Raw genomic sequence first — 17,485 nt, forward strand, 5'->3', positions numbered from 1 at the left:
GTCGCTAAGTCGTATCTGACTCTTTTGCAACCCCACGGACTACATCATACCAGGCTCCGCTCCCCTGTCCTCCACCATCTCCTGGAGTCTGCTCAAATTCATGTCCACTGAGTCAGTGAAGCTATCTAACTATCTCATTCTCTGCCACTCACTTCTCCTTTTGCCTTCAATCTTTCCCAGCGTCAGGGTCTTTTCCAATGAATCAGCTCTTTGCACCAAGTAGCCAAACTGTTGGAGCTTCAGCTTCAGCGTCAGTCCTTCCAATGAATATTCAGGGTTGATTTCCTTTAGGACTGACTGGTTTGATCTTGCAGTCCAATGGACTCTCAAGAGTCTCCTTCAGCACCACAGTTCAAGAACATCAATTCTTTGACACTCAGTCTTCTTAGGGACCAACTCCCACATCCGTACGTGATTACTGGAAAAACCATAGCTTTGACTATAAGAACCTTTGTCAACAAAGTGATGTCTTTGCTTTTTAATACACTGTACAGGTTTACATTGTCAAAAACCAGAAAGAGAATAATACAATGTGTTTTGAAAAACCCTAAAGAATAGAAATTTCATAAGGAAAAATCTAAGGGAGGAAACAAGTTTATACCTCCCATATGTCTTCCCACTTTAAAAATTACACAGGAGCAGTAAATAGGAGAAATAAGAGAGTACAAGTGGCTTTTAACAAAAACAAAAATAGCCCATTATTATACTCATGAACAGATCAGGTTAAACATAATAAATTCCAAGAGAAGATAATTTAGAAAAATGCATTTAATTATAAAAATTTTTTTAAATAAAAAAGCAATGGCACAAATCATCACAAAGGTATTTAAGTGATCATATCCACAGGCTGCTCTTAATTAAGAATTTCTGACTGTTCTCATTAGCAGCATTTTCCCCTCCTAATTAGAGTGACATGAAGAGCTTCTGAGAATGCGCAATGTTTCCTAAAGTCCTACTAAAAAGTATCATAAACACAGTTTGTGCAACATTCATGTACATCACTTTTATTCACTACACTCTAAACTCATAAAATGTGGAACATTTCTCTCTCATTTCATTCCTCTTATTTACAGTATGGAGACTCATCTCTTATCATAATATGGTTTGTGCATTAAAATCTCTGGGAATGGTCTTTCCACAGCATTTTAATAAATTTGCTCTGATTAAAATAAGTACACAAACAAAAGCTTGTTCATATGATGGTGGTGTCATACTCAGAAGAATAATTCTTCCTGCCACTCATTTATGAGTTAAAAAAAAAAATCCTCTTTCAGCAGAATACATTCTCAACAATGATTGGATCACACTACTGCACGTATTTGTACTGCTAATACGACAATAGGTAAAGCCAGCTATGACTTTTTAAATTTCATTTAGGAGACTACAGCATACACGACGTGATCTTTCACTCTCTCATTATCCATAATCCAGTTATTCCACATGGATATATTTTATTTATTCTGAGTATGTAAGTCTTAAACAGTGCAGTAATAATTGGCAGTTTTCTGACAGTTCTATTTTCTTGATATTAGATACAGTTCTGAGCACATATGTCAGCTGAACTGAAAAAAAAATGCAAGTCTCTTCATGTGATACAGCAGTAAGAAGTGGGATGCCATTGTCTGAACAAATGACTCAAAGAGATGAATATTAATGTACGATAGAGACAGAAATATTGCTGAACTCAGTCTGTTTCCAGAGGTACTATCTTCACATCTTGCCATACCTGATCCTGGTTACCCTTCCGGTTGAAAAACAAACCCATCTTGGGGAAGGCAGGTGTCAGGAGGAGAGAAAAGTGAAAATGCACATTATTACTGTATACATCATTTTAGAACAGAAAAAGAGGGGGAAGAGAGTATATTTTCAAATGAAAAATGGCTGTCACATCTGGACACATTCCACGGAGTGGATGAAAATAGCCTACAAGCTAATTAAGCTCCTTTCTTCTCACTACAGAGATGTTTTCTAATATGAATAATAGTAATTAACATAATCTGGCAGCAGCACAAATCTAGAACTTTTTAAGGCTCAGTGTGTCACTATTCACGAGTAGGGTATATTTGGATAATAAGAGTCCCACCATTTATTTTATTTATACTCTTGACCCAGCAAGTATGACTAAGGGAGTCCTTATGGCTATCTTCAGCATAAATCTTCTATGACGGCTTTGACTTTATAACCCACTCAGCACTGGGGTTGAGTTGATACAAGTCCTTCATGTAAGTGTCGTCATCGAGGAAGCGTTCCCCTAGGAAAGCGATGTTACATCAGTTTAATACAGTGAGTGGGGAGAGAGAGAGGCAATTTTAAATTTAGGCCTCGTGGTTTAACTCTGGAGTCTTACACTTTGAAACAGTTATCATTTTTTCCCACCTCCTGTAATATTATAAGGCTTGGGCCAATAATGGAAAAATTAATTGAGTAGTCCTTCTCCAAATGCACAGGTTTCAAATGAACTTCGGAAGTTGAAAATACTGTCTGTGATGGGTTTTTAGATGGTTCCTTAAAAGTTTATTCACCTTTATTAAGTAAGAAACCATGCCTAATTCCTAATATCTAATAGCAAAATGCACAATTAAATATACTAATACTTGATTAACAGAGTTAATAATCCAGATTTCTAGTGGAATTGTAATTTATTTAAATTTTTGAAGGAAACTTTATATTCTTGTATTCAAGTTTCAGTATTTACTAAAATTTTTTAAGTCCTAGAAAAAAATTCTTCAAAACTTATCTTAAGGTATTTTCAATGACTATTTTGAATTTATTTGTTGACAATTTCACTGTTACTATTTTAAGGATCAAAAAGAGAAGGAAGGTTTATTTTAAATTTTAATAAGGAGATGAGCACAACCCATTGATAGTTATAAGTGGGCAAATAAAATATGAGACATGGTCAAAACTAACCCATTTATCCTATTTATATTTTATAAGGTACCAATGTATGTATGTATACATATGTGTATTATGTAGTAGGCAGTCAATAATGGCAAAATAACTTCTGCTTTCACTAAAAAATACCCAATACTATACCATAATAAAAGTATCATCTTGGTCTTAAATAAGCTCACTCCCTTTATTAAGATGTGCTATCAGCATATAAAAAAGAAAGAAGTTTTGAAAAAATTCATTAACCATTTTAGAAGTTATTCCTATTTTAGGGAACTTGCCTTTGGCTCAGGGTCCACACAGAAGGAGCTCTAAAAGAGCCAGAACAGAAAGGCCAGACCATAAAAAAAAAAAAAAATAAAACTCATCAACTATAATACTCATTAACTGTCTACAGAGTGTTATATTTTACTTCAAATTTCCTTTTCTTTCCCAAAGATATAAAAAATAACCACTGGCAATGTCAAATAAGCATATAGAATAAAAGATTTTTTTTAAAAATGTGCTTACCAATATTTCCTCCAATTTCATACAAAAAAACTTCCCCATTCTTGAGAGTCTGGGCAACTCCACTAGTAGGGACAAAACAAACTGATTAGTTGCATCATCAGACAGCTTGCAAGTAAATCACTTTAATGTGCTTGGGGAATTCTAGCTTGTATGGAAAATTCATAACTTAGACATACTGTAATTATCTACACGTTTGTATTTTCCCATCTGTTAAATGTGTTGAACAGTAATAAAAATGTCACACCTGTAAATTAAAATAAACAAATGGAATCGTACATCCAAAGGTGAAATAATAAATCAGTACCAAAGTTTGTAAAGTTAAAAAGAAAAGTAACATTTTAGCTGTCCATAAAATTATTAACATGGTCATCTATTTTGCATAGGGGCCAAAAAGGCCCTCATGAAACTCTAAGAAGAAATGTTTGCACATTGCATTTATTCAATAGTATTTCTCACAGGTTTGCTGTGCTGACCACTCTAATAGTGTACAAGATGAATATAAAGAATACAGCACAGTTCATAAGCCTCCCTGTGCTAACTGTCCCAATATGGGAGGTAAATGTTCTCAAAATAGAACCAAATACTCATTACGATGACTTTACAAGTAGAATGCATCTACAGGTTTACACTCTTCAAAGAATAAAGTCTCCAGAACAGTAGGTTTAAACAGTGGCAAAATTAAGCGCTTTACAAAAATCTCTATTATCTGGAAAACTTGCCAAAAATCAGATTCAGAGCTCCAGAAAATCTGATTTAATATGCCTAGATCAAGCCCTAGAATCTGGTTTTTAAACCCTCTCTGGTAGACTCTGATGCACAGAAGCGTTTGTGAACCACTGACAGACACACTGAGGACAAACTCCCTGGTACTGACAAGAGAAAACCAGGGCTGAGAAAGATGTGATCCAGTGGAAGCTTTCCTAACCAACCATTGAATGGCTCCTCTAGTTACCCAGCTCCATCTACTCTGCTGGCCACAGCACCCTGACCACTCAGGGCTATGGGAGTTCTCACGCTTACCATCCTCCCTGCTGAGTCATATCCTGACCAAAAGACAACTCACTTTGCTTCCAAACTGGTGTCTGCTTATTTTTGAAATTAAATAATAATTATATTTTCATTTTTAATATAGCATATAACCTGATAAACTATAAGAAGAGTCATTATTTTTATGAAAACCAAATGGAATGTTTTGGGAGACTAGGAAAAAAATCTAGTCAGGTTATTGTTCTCAGATTGCTTCTCCAATATTTATATTCTTATTTTACTTTAAAGAAACCTAAACTAGATTTCCTGGTATGCATTAGCTTTCACTTAATACTAATCAACAAATCCATAATTAAAGAAAAGGCAACAGCTATTACCAAAGACTGGTGAATGAATGTGTAATTTATTTCACATTTATTTTATGTCATTTGTGTGTTCTTGGCTTCAGTAAGAAAGCAGGCGAGGAGAAGGATGGAAGGAAGTGGGGTTTCCCATTGTCCCTACACAAGTGGAAGCCAAAGAAGGAGGGCAAAGTCATGGAAGAAAAGATACATGTAAGTATTTATTGAAAACATCACTTATTAGATGGCCCAGACAGATCATGCTATGTACTTCACGGTCATTTTCCTATTTAATTATCACACGGCTATAACGTAGGTCCACTTTTACAATGAGGAGCCTGAGACTTACAGAGATGATAAAAATTAGCCTAACATAAAACAGGAAAATCTGGTATTTGGATCCATATTATCTGGTTCCAGCATCCCCAAGCATAAAAGAAAGGGCTGAGGACTGGGAGGAGAAAAGGCAAATGGACCAAGAAGTTTGCTAGACTTCCCTTTGGGTGGAGCAGGATGGGGAGATGTGAGGGGGTAGAAAAAAGGATTCTGCTTTAGTGGGTAGCAAATGTTTGCTTAATAAAAGCACCACAAGCAATAAATCCAAATAGACAAAGGGCAATTGTCACAAAACTGGTACTTTCTTATAATAATATGTCTACCATTATCCTACTCTAACTATAAAAGTCACAGTGGAGTGTATCATACAACTTCAGAGTCACACCTTGTATTACCTACAAGTAGAGGAGCACAACTGCGGACTAAGTTGAGCATCTGGGTCCTGCAAGTAAACACTGCATAAATTGAACTAAGTCTAGCTTGGAAGAGTTGCTTATATCTGAAGTCTGGCCAGATCTTCAGGTACACACTTTGGGAGAGGATGGGAAGCCATTCCCGGTGGGAGGAATGGCATCTACTTGGTCAGCTCAGGGAATAGAGAGGAAGTGGATTGATTTCCTCGAGGCAGAGAGACCTTTTAGGGAGCAAAGACATCCAAGAAATTCCAGCTGCTCCCAGAACCTAATCCCCAGAAGTTTAAGCCCAGAATTACCAATAAGCCTCTCTTCTATTTCATCACCATCTGTTAACTACACAGGCTCATGTCTTCTTCCAATTTACAAATTGTAAGGGAAGACACTTTAAAATATTTTTTATACCCTTTACAACATCTAGCAGAGGGCCACAGACAGAGCAAAGACATATTAAATACATGCAGTTCTGTATTAAAACTGGAGAAGTTTTGACAGAAAACTTGAATGAAAGAATGAAGAGATTAAATTCTATGGGAGATGAAATCAGTATAAAGAAGCTAAACAGCTAATGCCTCTGAGGTCTCTTCTTTAAAAAAAAAAAAAGTTAGATTTGTTTATTTCAATAAGTGGAAATGACAAAGGAAAGCATTAAAATATAATTTTAGCTAAAAATAAGAATTTGAACACTGAAACATCCATACCCTGTTCGAACCTCCAAAATTCAAGAGAAGATATCTCAAGCATGTCTCAAAAAATGTGTATCGGGGAGGTGGGAGGCAGGTTCAAGAGGGAGGGGACATATGTATGCTTATGGCTGATTCACATGGTTTGTTGTATGGTAGAAACCAATACAACATTGTAAAGCAATTATCCTCCAGCTTAAAGAGGATGCCAATGGCTTTCAAAAGACTCCTCCTGCCTCATCAGCCCCACAACAGAGGGGAAGACTTAGTGGTCTTTACTGAGGATGGTGTGCCTTGTCCTGTGACTTCAGAACTCCATGGGCCAGTTGTCCCCTCTGAATTCTTTATACCTTCTGTCTTAAAATTTAAGCATTTCTTTGTATTCATTATATTTCATTGAAAAAGTTGTATCTTTTGTTTTAATCCCACTGTATCCTCATTAGTGATTTTCCTAACAGACTACACATAGTAATTAACCTCCAATCACCATATTCTAGAAAGAATACTAAGTAGTGTCATGTGCCAAGTCCATTGCAGACACAGTGAAGGAATGCTCAGACCTCCTGCCTGCAACAGGCTCAACTTGAACACAAACTACACGCAATGAACTCGACTCATTTCAAGTATTATTTTTAAGTCTCCTTTTCTCTTCTGCCAACATTTTAAGCCCTTCACACCAGCCATCATTTAAAAAAAAAAAAGGAAGAAAAAAGAGGGGAGGGAGAGAGAGCAAGTGAGTGATACCATGGAATAATTAAGACAAAACAGGCCTCTACCTTTCTTGGCTGAGAAACCTGGCAAGTACATCACTGGCTTTGAGTTCTTCAGTTAGCTGTATTGCCATGGAAACTTTCGAAAGATGGGGAGCTTGTACTCGAATCACTCCCTGAGGAACGTCAGCCTGCAAAGCAATAATGACACTGGAACAAAGCTGGCAGCAGCTGGAACGTGTAACTCTGTACAATGCATTATACGGTAAGTGTGCTTAACTACTATGCATTTTACTTCACTACATAAAAACCTTAACTACTGTATAATGTAATTTACTAAATTACATCAAACTTCAAATATCCTTTTAATGGTGATAGGGGAACTTTATAATGCCTGTGCAGTGATGCTTAATTATTTTTAAAGATGTAAAGAATGACAGCAATAACCATTACTGCCATATTAAGTGCTGATTTCTGAGTATTATCTACTGGAGGGTGCTTCTTCATGTAGCAATTTATGAAATTGAATCAGAATGAAGTTACTTTGTGGGCTATTGCAATGTATGCACTAAAAAAAAATCTTCCTGCACATTCACAAAACTTCAGAAAAATTTTGCCCCTGAGAATATTAAAATAAATGAAACATACTTTTCCAATACATTTGTATTGTGTCAGCTCCTCACTCGGTTGATAAGCACACACTGTGACTGCACACTTTGAACGTGAGATGACTCATTCTAAATCTTGCACCCACAGATGTTAAGAACATTTTATGTATTTGGGAGGCTATCAGAGAAAGATTTTGAGGATTATAATATTAAAACATCAACTATGGCATTCAAAATATTAGGCTTAATTAAGTCCTAATGGTTTTGCTAAAATAAATATTAACTTATTATTTATAACCGTATGTTCTTGAACAGACCTTAGACCAAACAGCATGCACAAATTATGTTTAAACCTAATGCTTTAAACACTACAAATACCTTGTTTAATTCAACCGGAATTTACTAAGCATCTACTGAGTACTGCATTGTGCTACTGATGTTTAGCAAATTTATTTAAATAAGACACAAGTCCTTTGGTGCACAATATAATTTTTGCACTCACAGCATCATTTTTTAATGTATATGGTCTTGAATTTTTTTTAACAAAGTATAAATATACCATACTTGGAATTAATGTGATGCTTTTCAACATGTAACAAAAATAAGATGATTTTTAGATCAGGTTGCATAAAAACATAGGTGTCCTCAAAAGATATAAGATTGCTTCTCAGTAACATCTGAGATGTAGTATGGGAATAACAAAGAAAAGTGATTCTGCACAGGACTATCAAAGGAGCAAAGGATTGTGTATGACAACAATGGTATTGTTCTCCCAAACGAATCCCAAACACCTGTTTCACCTATAGAGACAGCCTGCACCCTCATCTGACCACTCAGTGAAGCCCTAAAGGGTGCATGCCCCTCCAAGCCACGCAAAGACAAATCACGTGGGGCTGCCCACTGGCCATCCAGCTGGGGATGGACTGCATTCCCAGCACCCTGGCCTGAGTCCTCTCTCTGGGGATACTGTGCTCAATCCATCCCTGATCCCAGCCTGTGCCCTGACCGCTCAACTCTTGTTCCATTTCTCCCATCCAGCCTGGACCCTTGCCTTGGTTTGTTGACTTCCAGTTTCTGGGGCTGGTAGTTTAGCCTGATACCTTACCTAGTCTCTGACCTCCACCTCATCTCTAATTTACAAGGCTAATTTGCCGTTTTCCTTGATTCTAAGACACATTTTATTTTCATCTGTAATATTTTGGAAAATGAGCAGGTTGTTGCAATGACTGGGGCATTTCATGTGATACTGTTGTCATCCTTTTCCAAAGCAGTTATTCAGTCAATGAAGCATCTTATAACTCAAGGATTATGCTACATGTTCTTCTCCTTTGGGGTTCATCTCTAGCTTCTATCCTGCTATGGTGATTTTGCCTGCTGGCCTGGCCTCAACTGTTTCCTCATAGGAGGTGAAAAACAATAAGTTATGCCTGATCCAATAATTTTTTATCAGTTCAGTTCAGGCCTGATAACTTGAACGTTGGAGTGATAATTGTAATAGCAACAGTGGAAGTACTGAGTCTGTGTTCACAAAATCCAATCTACCTTGTCTACTCAGTGAAAAAAAATTATTGGTATTTTGGTTTCTGTTAGTTGATTATCAGCGACTTCACTTTCACTTTTCACTTTCATGCATTGGAGAAGGAAATGGCAACCCACTCCAGTGTTCTCGCCTGGAGAATCCCAGGGACGGTGGAGCCTGGTGGGCTGCCATCTATTGGGTCGCACAGAGTCGGACATGACTGAAGCGACTTAGCAGCAGCAGTCGATTATTACCGTACTATAGGAGGGTCCTAAATAGCAGGTTAAGGTTTATAGATCAGCACCTACTTTACACTGATTTAAAAGTTAGGAGATTCTGCTCAAGTCATAGTGCCAACTATCCTGACAAAGAGGGTTTCTTTGGTGAAAGTCACAGTCACAGAAATTATTTCCATAATTACATCTTCTACAACCTAGACTATCAAAAAGGCAAGAAAACCTATACTGACATTTAAAGTGAAGTAAGATGATATAAGTTTTTAAATATAGAAGGTCCTACAATAAATGAGTTATAAAATCAAAATGACCCAGAAAAATAATAAATTTGCCATAGAGAATTCAGGAATATAGCAACTTTCCTCTGCTCCCTGCCTCTCCCCACTATTCCTTGTGGCACATTCCATTCTTTGGATAAGAAAAATGACAGTCAAAATTTGCTGAAAATACCCACGCTTTCCTGTATTTATTTACATTCTCCTTCCCTTTTGAAATATCCCCTGGTATCCATCCATTTTTCAAGGCAAAGCTCACATACCTCAAACCCCATGGAACACTCCATAGATGGTTTTTGACTCCACAGAATCAAAAGGAATTTCCTCTTTCCATTGAAATTCCCACTGAATCTCTTATATAACGGAGATCCTAATTTATGACACTTGTATTCTAATTACATGCCACATATCTGAGTCACATCTGTAGCCATCTATCAATGTTTATTGATTAAATGAGTCACTCAAAAATATTTTTCACTAGGGACTTCCCTTGTGGGGCCAGTGGTTAAAACTCTATGTTCCCAATTCAGGGAGCATGGGTTTGATCCCACATCAGGGAATTAAGATCCTGTATGCATGTAGTGTAGAAAAAGTTTCACTCAAAATCATATGCTAATAAAAGTAACATTTCTCCAGTATAAAACTATAGCAATGAGCACTTTCCTTAATAACAAAAATAGTTTTAGAAATACTGTCTAAAAGAAAAAAGTTGCTTCTGTCTACCATATGATACTACTATTTCCCTCGCTACTGAGAAAAGACAGGGAGGGGAAGAGAACAGAGGAAAGGAGTTAAAGATGCTACAAGGGATAATTCAGTTATCTGGTCCTACAGACAGTAACCAACACTAGCATGAGCCTGCCTGGGGATGCAGTCACTTTCCCCCCAAGGCATCTCATGAACAGCTGAAGACCCCTAATAATAGGACCACAGCTACACCTCCCAAATGAGTTCAGGGATCATACTGTGGAGAGTATGGCCAAGCTTTCTTGCAAAACACAACAGTGAGATCAGGATGGTGTGAGGAGTTGTACCCGACAGACAGCACCACACCTCTCTCAGGCATCCAGACTCTCTCTGATTGTTAGTTTAGAAGGAAGAGGCCCAGGTACCAGCATCTGAAGGCACTTGAGAGTTCTCAAGTGTATGTGAAAAGTCAGGTAATTGCTGTATTTTGGCTTTTGCCAGTAAGTGGGGAGTAGCTTGTGTACAGGTTGCTTATGGATATGAAATTAAACAGTTCATACACTTTCCCTCAGTGTGTGTGTATGTGTATGTGTGGGTGTTCATGGGAGGGAGGGAGGGAGAGGGAATTCTCAAGAGTGCTTATTTCCATGGTAATATATCTCATCCAAATTCTCACTACACTACAATAAAGATTGTGAGCCACACTCAATTTGAATCTATTCTGCTCTTTACTGTTGGAAGAGAAATGAACTTAACTGATACATGTAATAGTTAAAGATGAAGCATTTAAAAGTTGTTTCTAGAAAGTTTTCCCTGGTATCTTGACAAGGATAGAAAAATGGTATTTACTAAAGATGACAAACAGTAAATGATGTCAAAGTTCTCATTTAAATAGTGTACGACAATTACTACCAAGCTCCAGCATCACGGTGTATCCAATACTAACGATGTTAGTATACTAATTACACTGAGCTGCCAAGCTTTGAATAGACACAACATGCCTGATCATTAAGCCGAACTGTTTTTGCTGCTGCTGCTGCTAAGTCGCTTCAGTCGTGGCCGACTCTGTGCGACCCCATAGATGGCAGCCCACCAGGCTCCCCCGTCCCTGGGATTCTCCAGGCAAGAACACTGGAGTGGGTTGCCATTTCCTCCTCCAATGTGTGAAAGTGACAAGTGAAAGTGAAGTCGCTCAGTTGCGTCCGACTCTCAGTGACCCCATGAACTACAGCCCACCAGGCTCCTCTGTCCATGGGATTTTCCAGGCAAGAGTACTGGAGTGGGTCACCATTGCCTTCTGCGTCTGTTCTTAGCTCAAGCCATGATAATAACTCAACCTGGGAGCAGTAGAATCTTTGTAACCTTCCTAGTTCACATTTTGTCTGTCTTAGCAGCTGACTCTGCCCCTTACTTCTTAGAATTCTTTTGGTGTGCTTGTGAGCTGAAGTTTTATAATGTACAGCAAGACTGGAAAAGAGAATTATTTGACTAACATGTGATTAAAAATTAGTCACAAAGGATTTTACAACTTACAAAATGTTAGTTAATTTCTTACGTATGCAAAGACTGTTAAAATAGAGAAAATAATCTCATATGGTCCTCACATGTTTCACATACTGAAGTCAAGTATATTTTTAAAAACAGGATTTTATTTCTTACTATTTGATAAAATAAACAATGATTTTAGCATTTTTTTCAAAAGGTGTAGACAAATACTGTGTTGCTCATATTTTTATACCCTAGAGATTAGAAATTTAATGTCAGACCCTTAGAAGAAACATTGATTTCCTTTTTTAAATTAAAAGATAATTTAAATGTAAAGCTGACATCTTTTAATACTACCCCCCACCAAAAAAAAAAAAAAACAACACCTCTGTCCTCAAAAGGGCAAATTGGAAATACAATCTTCTCAAAACAAGGCCAGATATAATAGGTATTTTGGAAAATTTAACAAGGACATTTTAGCAGGGTATCTTCAACTAAAATGGCATGTTCATCACTTTAGTCTGATTGGAGATGGAGATACAAAAATCATTCTCTGGTGTCTTGAACTGTCTAATTTTAATGGGCTTTTGTAACCCAAATACTTAAACTTTTATCCACCTTACAGACACAGAGAATTTTAAAGAAAGGTCTGAAATAAGTTCTATTATTAATAAGCACTTAATTGACAATGAAATAAATTTTGATATTTTTCACTTCTAATATGGTATTTTTTAGGCACTATGAAAAATCAGAGAACATCTGAATGAAATAAGATTTTATGCTTGATATTGTGATTTGATTTTCCATATGGGTCCCCAAGTAGAGGCAGACACTATTTCTAGACCCAGAGCGGATGCTTGAAACAATACCTGTGACAATGCTCTGGGTCTGAGCTGTTCCATGAAACCACAGATGGGATTCTACACAGAGTTGTGACTAGACACACAACCTCGGCCACAAATGACCCAGAGTCTACACCACACGGCTGCCTACTCCAGGATTCTTCTGAAATGGCAGAAGATGAGAGTAACAGATTTCTTTTTCAGGTCTCCAAAACCCCCCAAATGTCACAAGATCATTTTGGAACTTTTAGCAAGTCATGTAAACTCTCTAAAGCTCAAGTTCCTCAACTGTTAATTAAGGGTGTGACCAGCAGATCATCCTTAGTTAACACTGAAATTCAACCTCAGGGAAGAAAATTTTTTTTCCTCTATAATGACGGCAGATGGAATGAGCAGCTTGCCTTATTTCACAGAATCTCACAGAGCCCTGCTCTGTGCTCAGGCTCTCTCATAAGCACAGAGTTCCCTTTTACTTTTAGAGGTATACTTGACTGACAGAAGAAAAGTCACACAGATCTAAGTCCACAGTGGACTTGAAGTCTGTGCGATTCAGCAATTCATAACCAGATGAGCATCAAAGCTGCCCAAGATCCTTTTTAAACAGAGATGCAAAATGAGGTAATTATGGGTGAAATGATGAAAGGTCTATGATTTCCCTAAAAATACTAAAAGGAAAAACGGTGTGGAAGACAACATGGAACAAGATATAAAAATGTGTTTGATGGTTGGTGATAGATTTATGGAAGCTCACATACTATTCTATTTTTGTGTACGTTAGAAAAATCCCATAATAAAAATTAAATATATATGCACACAAACACATGTGCACCAAATGGGGGAAAATTACCCTGACAGTTTTTAATACAAGACACATGTGCATGTCCTGTGCTGAGAGATTTTGATTCACAGGGTCCAGGAAGTGGCCTAGTCATGATTTTTTGCTATTTACTTTTTAAAAAAAATAATCCTACAGAGGCCCCTACTGCATACTTCTGGCTAAGCATCATTAAGCTACTCTTAAATAGAAGAAACTGAGACCCAGAGAGAGAAGAAGTGATTTGCCATTAATGTCTCATTAGTGGCAAAGCTAGTGGCAAAGCTAGGGCTATATCAAGTCATATGACTTCTGGTGTTTGATGCAGTGTATTTATATATATATGTGTGTGTGTGTGTGTGTATGATATCAATCCTAACTCAAGTTGAAGGTAATCAGAAAACAGTTCTTTTCAAGTGGTCGATAATTATGTTATTTTTCACCAAGTGTCTCCTCTTGTTGTAATTAATAGATAAGTCTCATTAGTACTTGGAAATTCACATTTGTACCAAACAATTAATATGCTGCAGCCATTATCAACATTGGTCTTGCTAAGTAGATTGAGTGTTTCCCTTACAATCGGGTTCAAACTATTAATCCACCTAGTCCAGCATGTCTTAATAACAGGAATACCTTGTTATATACAGTTAGCATTAACAGCATACAGAGGGCTTTAAAAAAAAAAAATTACCTGATGAATTCTCATTGTCTACAATCTCTCATCTTTCACTTTCCAGTCCCTAGCAATCATGGATTCTTCTATCAATAGTCAATGAACTTCAATCAACTGACAATGCTTTGGGAAAAGTCACAACTAACCTTTCAAATGCAAAATCCAGAGGATCTGTTATCCAAGGCTAACCTTACTCAACCTCTCTGTAGCATCTGGTACTATGACCAAACTCCATCACTCTACTCTTCTCCCCAGGGCAGCTACAACACCACCTTCAACTTTCTCCTACTTCCTATTACTTCCTGGCCTCTTCTACCAGTTCCTTTTCCATGGCCCACTATTTAAATATTTGCATTTTTGCTTTTTTTTTTTCCTTTTTCATTTCTTACCCCATGTACCCACTTGCGTAATAAGAATCACTCTGTGGCTTCAAGTACAGTCTCTATGTTGGTCCCAAATGCATGTCTCCAGCTCTGTCCAACCCCTTGAGCTTCAGGCCCATGTAGACAACTTTTACATAGACATGTCAACCCCAAATGCTAAAAACTGACTACCCCAAAGTCTGTTCCTTTTGTTGGATGTTTTATCTTGATGACAAAGTCTCCCAAGGTAAAATCAGCAAGTCATTCTAGATTCCTTCTTCTTCCACATTCCTCATATCCAATCAGTTTTACCATCTCACTGATAAGGGTCTTACAGGCTACAGTCAACACTCTTTCCATTCCCATAGCTGGGACTTAGCTCAGCCCAAGCCTGTTTTTAAAGCTATATATTAAACATATGTAATAATGGCAGTAAAACATGTTAATTTTATTACTACACCTAAGCCCAGGATTTGGGATACATACATATATATATGTGTGTGTATATATATAAAAACCCTTTCAGAATTTTTCTGTGTTCTGTGGGTAAGAGAGGCTAACAGTAAAGAGACCTGGATTTAAAGTCCTATAGACTTGGTTTCAAATTCCAGCGCCACAACTTCCTATCTAGATAACCTTAAGTAAATTATTTACGATTGCTAAGCCTCACTTTCCTCATCTGTGAAAAAAAAAAAAACGAGACTATTTTAAGAGTAAACTCCAACTAAACAGCAGCAGCAAACTGCAAGGAATACTAAACAAAATGTGGGAAAAATGTTTAGCAGCATACCTAACCTCTGGTAAGCATTCAAAATAATGATAATTATCATCCCTTACAAATACAGCAATAAACGATTCACTGATTTGTAATTTCTTCCTTCAACATATTACAAATATCTTCCAATGTCATATACACACTTTTCCACTTTCATGGTATTTCATTAAGTAGATACATCATAACATATTTAACTGATCACCTCTCTCCTTTTGGATTATTTCTAATTTTGACCCATACAAAGAAAATGGCAATGAACTTAAACATAATTATTTGCATGATTTTGAGGATTTTGCCACATGCTCTCCAGAGAGACTTGACCAATTTATTTATATATACTCCAATTAACAATGAAATTAGCTGGCATCTCCTACCTAACCTTCTCTCACATTCTTACAACATATCCTTCACCTGCCAAGGATAACTGCTCTAAAATGCAAATACAATCATGTTACCTCCTGGGGGGGGTCACAACTTTCAGCAGTTCCCCATCATATACACAATAGAAGCCTGGCTCCCCCTGGAGCCCCATTTATACCTTATTTCTGTCCCTGCCCCTCCATGCACCTCACTGGCCAGGATGACTTAATTTTCCCTCCAAACACCCTCAGTCATCCTCACTTAGATATCTAACACACACCTTCCACTCAACAGGCCCTAAATTGAAATTGTGATCTTCCCTAAGTGCAATCCCATTCTTCCAATTTCTTAGGCCAGAAACTTCTGAATCATTCTTGACTTTTTTCTTTTATTTTTTTACAACTCATCATTTCAACATCAAAGGATCCCAATGGCAGAACTCCCTGGCAGGCAGAGTCTTAACTCTGTGCTTCTACGGCAAGGGGCACAGGTTTGACCTTTGGTTAGGGAACTAAGGTCCCGCATGATGTGTGGTGTGGCCAAAAAAAGAAAAAAAATAAATAAATAAGTAAAAATCCCAATGGTCTAACTTCAAAAAATATCCAGAATTTTACCACCTCTCAACCTCTTGGTCTGTGACTCAGATTATGACATGAACCTCTTAGACGGTCTCCCTATTCTATCTTCACTTGCCTAGAGTCTTGTTTTCAAAACAAGAGACCAATGGGATCATTTTAAAATATAGATTTTCAAGCCTTTCTTCAAAAGCCTGAAATGATCGTGCTTCACCCAGGGCAAATCCAGATTCCTAACAATGGCCTACAAGGCCCTGCATAATCTGGTCCCACTATCCCACTGACTTCATTTCATACGCTGTCCCCCTTGCTGGCTCCATTCCAATCACAATCACTTCTTTCCAGTCCTCAAGTGCCTTAAGGCTTTCGTACAGTCTATTCCCTCCACGTGTAAAGTGCTGCCTAAAATACAGACCCAGCTTAGTTCCCTGCCCTCCTGCACATCATCCCCGGAATGCACACTACCCAGACCACCCAACTTAACACTGCAAGACACACACCCTTCCCGATTCCTCTTTTTCTGCCCTACTATTTTTTTATTATTATTATTTTAGGTGCATTTACCCACATACTAACACACTACATAATTTATTTATTATATTTTAATTTTAAAATTCAAGCTGCATAAGAGCAGCGAGCTTTATCTGTTTTGTCCATATAATGTATTTTGAGTGCCTAGAACAGTGTCTGGCACATAACAGGCACACATCCAAGAAGTGTTTAACAAATAAAACACCCCAGGCAGCTTTATTCAGATGATTTGGGTGGAGAGTCAAGACACACAAACCAACAAGAAAAATCTGGGGTGGGCAAGGGGGGGATAGTTTATGGAAACATAGATGGCCCATGTTCCTGGTGTCTCAGATGGTAAAGAATCTGCCTGCAATGCATAAAACCCAGGTTTGGTTCCTGGGTTGGGAAGATCCCCTGGAGAAGAGAATGGCTACTCACTCCAGTATTCTTGCCTGCAGAATTCCATGGACAGAGGAGCCTGACAGGCCCTACCGTCATGGGGTTGTTAAGAGTCGGATATGACTGAGTCACCAACACACACATGTTCCACCCAAATGAGGAGCTGCTACTCAGATCCAGGCAATTGCTACTCTGCAGGAAACAGATTCCCCTACAGCAAGGAAACATGAGGATGCTCCCACTTCCACCATGTCCAGTTAAGATGGACGTTCAGCTTTTAAGGTTAAAATGTTTTAAAATGCTGGCAATTGATGGGACTTAGGTAGAAAACTGACTAATTGATGACTCACCACATAACCATAGTACTTGACATTATCTTGTACTTTGTTGTTGTTCTGTAATTGTTTCCCAATATTTTTTCTCCTTAATAAAATGATAGTAGCTTGAAAAAAAAATTCTTGCAATTGATGAAATTGTTTCAACCAAAATG

At 37.6% G+C, this 17,485-nt stretch overlaps 1 protein-coding gene across 19 annotated transcripts in view; it reads right to left on the reverse strand.

Annotated features, from left to right (window-relative positions):
• Positions 1 to 753: 753 nt before the first annotated feature.
• Positions 754 to 17,485, reverse strand: part of ARHGAP18 (Rho GTPase activating protein 18) — a 204,371-nt gene continuing 187,639 nt past the window's right edge. For 10 of the 19 annotated variants that reach the window (XM_081529106.1, XM_081529109.1, XM_081529117.1 and 7 more), the window contains 3 exons: positions 6,939 to 7,063; positions 3,403 to 3,464; positions 754 to 2,251 (listed from right to left, as the gene is read on the reverse strand). In XM_081529106.1, coding sequence (XP_081385232.1) covers positions 2,160 to 2,251; positions 3,403 to 3,464; positions 6,939 to 7,063 — 279 coding nt within the window. In that variant the 3' untranslated portion in view covers positions 754 to 2,159. Of the gene's footprint in view, positions 2,252 to 3,173; positions 3,204 to 3,402; positions 3,465 to 6,938; positions 7,064 to 17,485 lie in introns of all 19 variants that reach the window. The other 9 variants (XM_081529120.1, XM_081529121.1, XM_081529118.1 and 6 more) reach the window with 3 other exon arrangements.

The sequence above is a fragment of the Giraffa tippelskirchi genome, chromosome 9 (assembly GCF_054371585.1).
Source record: "Giraffa tippelskirchi isolate mGirTip1 chromosome 9, T2T-mGirTip1v1.2.pri, whole genome shotgun sequence".
NCBI classification, from domain to species: domain Eukaryota; kingdom Metazoa; phylum Chordata; class Mammalia; order Artiodactyla; family Giraffidae; genus Giraffa; species Giraffa tippelskirchi.